This window comes from Aplysia californica, unplaced genomic scaffold (assembly GCF_000002075.1).
Source record: "Aplysia californica isolate F4 #8 unplaced genomic scaffold, AplCal3.0 scaffold01235, whole genome shotgun sequence".
Taxonomy (NCBI): domain Eukaryota; kingdom Metazoa; phylum Mollusca; class Gastropoda; order Aplysiida; family Aplysiidae; genus Aplysia; species Aplysia californica.
The window spans coordinates 119,959-127,764 of record NW_004798505.1 but is presented as its reverse complement, the minus strand read 5'-3'; the positions used below and the strand labels follow the sequence as shown (position 1 = coordinate 127,764).

At 40.5% G+C, this 7,806-nt stretch overlaps 1 protein-coding gene across 1 annotated transcript in view; it reads right to left on the bottom strand.

The window, feature by feature from the left end:
- Positions 1-448: 448 nt before the first annotated feature.
- LOC101845376 (bactericidal permeability-increasing protein) overlaps positions 449-7,806 on the bottom strand; it is a gene marked incomplete at its 5' end in the record, with an annotated part of 26,310 nt that continues 18,952 nt past the window's right edge. The window contains 5 exon segments of the mRNA XM_005112318.2: positions 449-917; positions 1,317-1,393; positions 5,805-5,868; positions 6,642-6,684; positions 7,140-7,207. Coding sequence (XP_005112375.2) covers positions 834-917; positions 1,317-1,393; positions 5,805-5,868; positions 6,642-6,684; positions 7,140-7,207 — 336 coding nt within the window. The 3' untranslated portion in view covers positions 449-833.

Genomic DNA, 7,806 nt, shown 5'->3' with positions numbered 1-7,806 from the left:
CCTCTTAATACTTATTTATTTCAAACCATTAAAATCTTCATTTTATCTCCTACACATGAACTTTTCGTTTTAAGCTCAGTGACAAAATGAAACGTACAAAACTTCCCAATTAGCCCATTCTAATTTCTAACAACAAGGCAAAGCCTGCCCATTGGCAGAGAGACAAAAATAAGCAGATATATATATATATATATATATATATATATATATATATATAAACTAAAAATATAATAGAAAACATATATATAAAACTCATTGAGAATGCATCCCTTACACATGTGTGGCAGATTTCACTGTGGCCATTATGTTGGCCTACAGACCAGCAGTGTTCACGATTTCTTTTCAAAATGACAGTAAGGAAAAGAAATGTGCTTAGATAAACAGAAATTTCCCAATTTCTAGACAATTAGCTCTTTTAGGCTGCAGTTATTGAAATATACCATTTGTCTGTAATCTTTTTGAACCCTACAATTTAATTTCCTGTGATCTGGAAGAGCAAAAGAAAACAAAAATCTTCATTCAACTTCATGTACCTCTATAAAAACAAAGCTTGATGACAGTGTTTCTTGTTTTGGTCCATGTTTATACACATGACAATTTTTTAAAAACACTTTTGCTTCTTCCCTCATTTAAGACGCCTAATGATTTAAAAAAATAAACTCCACATAAGGTTGCGCCTCAGTGGGGAGTAAATTGGAAATTTGAGGAGTGCTGTCTCAAAGAGTTAAATAAAGCAAAGGACACTACTAAGGCACTAACAGGACAGATAGATAGTTCTGATGGTCATCATCCAAGTATTTCTTTGACTGAAATGAAGCAAAGACAGGACAAGTCTATGCTTCGAGGGCTTCTGGGTGGAATCTGAGACTGAAGTCTTTCCGTGTCTGACTCACATCCGTTGCAACCAGCAGGGAACCCTGGGGGAGTGAGCGAGAGAGAAAGATAAAGACTGACATCAATGGGAAAGTCTCATCTAGATCAACATCTCTTATGGCACAAAGGTACTGCTAACAATGGGGATGATGAAGAAGACAACAATGATGGTGATGATAACAGTGTTGACAGTGATGATCACAATCTTGACGATAATGACTGTGTCTAAGAAAATAACAATAAACATAAACTATTGTTATGATGATTATAACAACATTGATGAAAATGATGAAGAAAAGAATGAAGATAAAGATCCTGGAAGAGAGGAATATAGAGGATGAAAATCATAACGATGATAATGAAGATAACTATTATGAGGAAGTCGATAAAAAAAGGAAAGCAATAATAATGAGACAATTATAACAATGATTATGACACCTTACATTTAAAAGCTGCAGGCTCGTGTACTCGAACTTGATGTCCCCAGATACTGGCAGGTCGAAGCCTTTCTTGCCGAAGTCTAGGAGGGAGAAACATGAAAAAAATTGCAACGTTTGAGTTCCAAATCCTAGTCTGCCATTGTTCACAGACATTTTATGACAGGAAGTCTGATCACACCTGCAGTAAGGCTAGTTAGCGACAGTTAATAAAATTTGTTTGTTGAAATCTGAGTTAAAGAGAAGAACATTCATTCCACAATGATAATATCTGTTGACTAAGAATGCGACAGATGGACAGAAACATAAAAAAATTATTAACAAAGATGTAAAACCTATCAGCAGTATCCTCCAACCAATCACTTGCTATTTGGGCAATTGATTGAGAATGATGTGAACTCAAAAGATGGCAAAGTTGTCTCTTTCGGGCGCTCATTCACTGTAATATATTCAATATACCTTCATTTTCTATGCACCAAGATAAAAAATTGTATCTCTCTCTCTAGCCCTTTTTAACTCCCAGGGAGGCATAGGCCATCAACAACATTTCTCCAGCAAAGCCTGTCCTGAGCATCCTTTTCTAGCTGTTTCCATGATGTCTCCGCCATTTCGATTTCCGCTTGTACAGCTTGGAAGGATGGCTCAGGACAGAGATAAATGGAAGGAGCTTGTATGTGGCCTATACCCTGCCAGGGGTGAAAGGCATTGATGATGATGATGATGTCTTACTTTACTGGCCTTTGGCTTGTTCTTTCCCACAGTTGAGCATTTGTGACTCGATCGTACCATTTGATCCCCACTATCCTTCTTAGGCATCCATTTATGAAGCTCTGCAGTTTCCTTGCTGCTGACGCTGTGAACCTCCATGTCTCTGAACCATACAGTAGAACAGTCTTCACGTTTGTTTTGAAGATCCTCAGCTTGGTGTTCAATCCCAGTTCCTTAGACATCCATATATTCCTGAGGATGATGAATGCTGCTCTTTCCTTTTGGATTCTGACCTTGATGTCTTTGTCTGTTCCCCCTGCCTTATTGATGACACTTTCCAGGTAGGTGAAAAATTCAACATCCGCCAATGGTGCCCCTTGCAGTGTGATAGGAACATCGGCTGCATTCATTTGAAGAACTTTCGTTTTATCCATGTGAATATGGAGTCCAACACTACGGGAGAAGGTCCTGAGGCGATCTGTCTTCTGTTGAATCTGGGCTCGACCGTGAGAAAGAAGTGCCAAATCGTCGGCAAAGTCCAAGTCTTTCAACTGACTGGAAAGGGTCAATTGTATGTCACCGCGTTGTCCCGATGTTGTCTGTCTCATTATCCAATCCACTGTTAATAAAAGGAGAAAAGGCAATAGCAGGCATCCCTGTCTCACTCCTGTTTTTCACTTCAAACGAGTCTGTCCACTGCCCTCCAAGTAAGACACTGCAGCTCATTTCCTCATATATCTTCTTGATCAATCTCACGAACTTATCAGGTATTACGTAGTGGTGAATGAGCTTCCATATTGAGTCCCTATCAATGCTGTCAAAAGTGTTCTCGTAGTCACCAAAGTTAACATACAGGGAAGAGTTCCACTCTGTGGACTGCTCCACTATTATCCTCAAAGTTGCAACCTGATCTGTACATTATCTCTTTTTACGACATCCTGCTTGCTCCTCTCTTAGTTTTACATCCATGGCTTCTTTCAGTCTTTCCAGTATGGTGCGACTTAAAATCTTCCCAGGAATGGACAGGAGCATGATTCCTCTGTAGTTTTTACACTCATGTAGGTCTCCTTTCTTGGGTAATTTCACAAGCAATCCCTCTCTCCAATCCAGTGGAAATTCTTCGCTGTCCCATATCTTGCCAATGATTCCATGGATAATCCCAGCCGCAGTGTCGATATCCGCCATGAGAACTTCTGGGGAAATTTTATCTACGCCAGCCGCCTTGCCTGCTTTCTGGTGTCTTATCGCCTCCTTGATCTCCTCTAAACAGGGCTTTTCTTCACTCACCCCCAGACCAATCTCTGCTGGTGGAATGTCAAACTGTTGTTTTTCTGGCCTTGGTCTGTTAAGTAGCTCTTTGAAATGTTCCTTTCAGCGTTCTTTCTGTTTGTCTGAATTTGTGAGAAGCTTTTCTTTTTTATCCTTAACTGGCACATCTACGTTCCTGTATCTGCCTGCAAGTTTCTTGGTGGTTTCATACAGTCCTCTCATATTTCCTTTCCCTGCTGCTTCCTCTGCCTCGCGTGCCAGGTCATCTACATAGTTTCTTTTATCTTTCCGTAAGTTGACTTTTACATCCTTCATTACTTTGGTGTATTCTTCTTGGGCCTTTGCTTTGGCAGCTCTTGTCTTGCTCCTGTTTACCTGATCCTTTTTCTTTTTCCAGTCCTCTATCTTCCTCAGAGTGGTGGCAGATATCCAAGGCTAGTGCTCACGTTTCCGTTTCCCCGGTACCTCTTGACACACAGTGGTCCAGCCTTCTTTTATTGCCTCCCATTTTTCGTCCACACTGCTATCCTCATCTAGTGTTTCCAACACTTGGAACCTGTCCTTAACTGCTACATTAAACTCCTCTCTTGACGATGGCTCTCTCAGAAATTCTACGTTTTACCGGCACCTATGACTGACAATCACTTGTCTTTGCTTTAGTTTTAGTCGGATTGTTGAAATGAGCAGGTTATGGTCAGAAGCTACATCAGCACCCCTGTAAACTCTAACATCCCTTATTGATCTCCTGAATTTCTTGTTGATACATATGTGGTCAATCTGGTTTTCAGTTTGTTGGTTTGAAGACACCCATGTGGCTTTGTGTATTTGTTTATGTGGGAAAACAGTTCCTCCTATCATGAGCCCATTTGTTGCACATATTTCCACAAATAGTTCTCAATTCTCGTTTCCCCATGATTTCCTCAAAGCCTAAATTGTCACTGCCAACCTTAGCATTGAAGTCTCCCATTACAACCAAGATTTCTTTCCTTCTAACCTGATCAATAGTATTTTGTAGCATTTTGTAGAAAGTCTCTTTCACATCTTGGTCCTTATCATTGGTGGGGGCAAATCCCTGGATAACATGAAGGTTGATGTCTTTCTACTGTAAACGGAATTCGGCTGATATTAGTTGCAGACCCTCTGCTTTCCATCCTATCAAACCCCGCTTGGCCTGTGTTGATAACAGAATACCTACTTCTTCTGTATGTGGCGAGTTTTCCTCCAGATGTCCAAAGTAGAGAATTGTTTCCCCTGAAGCAAGTTGGCACTCTCCTGCATTCGTCCATCTATCCAGTTGGTAGGCCTCCATCTCTCTTGCAACCTGCAATGCCTTCCCTGTCTCGTACATTGTATGAACATTCCAGGTGCCAAGTCTGGTGGTTCTTCTGGTCGACAGGAGGTTTCTCGGCTTGGTGGCTTCCTTTCGACTTCACCACCCTGCGTCATTCTACACTCCATATTCTCTCCTCTCTTCAGTGATGAAGGTCCTCCATCTTCCAGAACTGGCAGTCGTGTTGTTTTTGCTGTTGATATTTTTGTAGCTGCTTTTTTGTTTTAACCCTTTGCCCAACTGACCTCAGTCGCCTTCAATGACATGCGCGGTACGGACACAGTGGTCCTGTTCTTTGCTCCCCAGTCTCTGTGTCAATGTGGTAGTTATTGTTAGGATGTTCACATGTACAAACAGAAAGATTGCTCAGAAAGCAATGATTAAAAAAAACAACTTTTATAGCTTTGAGGACTACACTGCAGCTGCTGCTGCTGCTGCTGATGATGATGATGATGATGATGATGGTGATGATGATGACGATGACGGATGATGATGATGATGATGATGATGATGATGATGATGATGATGATGCTGATGATGATGATGATGCTGATGATAATGATGATGATATTCCTCAACCCTTATGTTTGAACAAAAAAAAAGGAATCTTGGTCATCAATAGGTGTCCAGTTATACATACATATATTCGTGTACGTTGTATCTTTATACACTTGGCCTATGTCTGCCATGACACTTAACATTACAGGGCTATTCCACAGCAACTGCCAAAACATTTGGACTATACTTTCTTACAATGACAACACTAATTCAAGATCAATTAATTTATTTCAACTTTAAATGACCAAATCATTCGAAACACAATTTTAAAAATCATATTAAATGCAGTCTCTTGAAAAAAAAAGTATGTTATGCAAATTCTGCAACGTGTTTAGTTTTGGTAACAACTGATGGGACAGAAAAAACACCTCATTTGTCCCGTCAGTTACCGTGGAATAGCCCTACAGTCAAAGAGCCCTCCATGGTGGAACGTAGCCGTCTGCAAACGAAATTTTTTCACGCTGAAAGAACGAACCATGAGTGCCAATGGCTGTTTCAGATCTGGCACATGAAGAATAAGAAAACATTTCCTAAGAGACCTGTCTTAATTCTACAATAGCTCACACAAACTCCAGAAATGGACTATATCCAAGCACATTTAGGCAAGCAAACTACTCAAATGTCCTCACCATTCAACATGGGAATGACCACCTGATCCATAGCAAAGTTCAGGATGATGTTCAGGGATCGCGGCTAGGGAAACAAGAACGAGAATTGCGTTGAACATACTGACATGCAAGAGGAGACCAAAACGGAAAAAAACCCTGATCAGTCATAAACTTGAAATTATTGAATTGGAATCTTCAGCATGTGTATAGGGTTCCATAGTCTACTCTCAAAACAATCAAATGAAACAAAAAGCTAGGTCCTGAGTTAGAGACCCTTCATATAAGAGGGTAATTAGAAAATTGATTAAAGTCCAAAGTGTATAAAACCTAGAATTGGATTTTCTCTTCACTGGAAAATATGACTTAAAATGTTTGTCCACTGCGGTCGCATGCGTATGCACCCCCCCTCCCCCCACAACACACACACGCACACACACAAGTAGAAACTTAACATTTCAGTATTACAATGCAATGTGCTTTCTTCCTTTACACAGATTGATTTAGAGTCAATAAGATTTGAGAAAACCTCAAAGAATAACTTAAATTCATGCTTGAGGGGGTAATGAATTTGTGTGTGGGGTTGGTGGGGATAACATACTAAACTTTATAGGTCGAGCTTTTAAAAGAAAAACCGGCCTCTGCTATCTCTATCTGTTATCCAACTTTTTCGGAGAATTGGATGATAGTCGCTGGAAAAATATTTTTACCTAATGATACCTCTGGCCATTACCTGCCTTGTTCTAGGATGATCAACCCAACATGGAGTGGCTTCCCTCCCCACAAAAACAGTCAGCGACACTCTTTCAACATATGACAGAGAAAAACTCCAAGCAGTGAGTTTGCAAATCAGTTACTTACATTCAGATGTCCCACATTGGATTTGAGGATGCCAACATCGAAGCTAAGAAGAAAAAAAAAATCACAAGCACCCTGAATGTATAACAGACAAATAAGCTCTTTTTAGCACGTTTAGAACACACATCAATTTCGCATATTCTCCCTATAAATTGTATCCATAACAACCTTCCACAAGTAATTTTTATTAAAAAATATTCCCTCTCCTTCTTTTTCCACTTTCATTAGATTTTCTCTCTCTCTTTCTCTCTTTCTCTCTCTCTCCCTCTCTCTTTCTCCCCCTCTGTCTGTCTGTCTGTCTGTCTGTCTGTCTGTCTGTCTGTCTGTCTGTCTGTCTCTCTCTCTCTCTCTCTTCTCCACAAAAGCACCACAAACTCTCTCTTTCCTTCTCTGCCTCTTCATCATATGCATTCACTGTAATACACAAAAGTAAAAAGTGTGCATGAAAACCCCCCCCAGAATAAATTAAACACTCATGCAGTAATAGGTCACAGGTCATACTTGTAATCAACAATCTTGCCAGAGAGTCGTTGGTCTACGATGCTTGCATTAACAGTCAGTCCAACAGTCTGAAATACATTGTGAAATACACTCATTACTGATCAAATCATTTCTAACACTCATCGGGGGCTCTCATGGTTTAGAGGTATGGTGTTTGCCTCTCATTCAATAAGTTCTGGGTTCAAAACCTGACAACAACGTAAAATTTTCTTCTCTGAAATTTCCTCCTTTCACCTCGTCCTTTCCTGCTCTCTAACCATGTTGTGTCGTCTGCTTGTGTCTTCCCTTTCTGCTCCCTCCCTCACCCCCTTAACCCCCTCCCTGACTCTTTCTACTGCTACTCCTTGGTTTCTTCTTACTAAGCTTTTCAGCCACACCCCTGATCTTAGGGTAGGTAAGATCTAACATGCAGCCTTCTCAGAAAAAAATAGAATCACGGAGATCTCGTGTGCAAGCCGTGTGCGTTAAAGATCCCTTGGTGGTTCTAAAATCCATTGTTTTTGACAATGGCAATGTTTATTCATCTCACAGGGAGGAATTTGTCTTGGCCGTTTACAACGGCAGTGGATGTTACATAGGTTACGTGCACTCACGCATACACACAACAAGATAGGACATTAGTTAATACATGTTTTCCAGCTGATCTCTCTCTCTCTCTCTCTCTCTC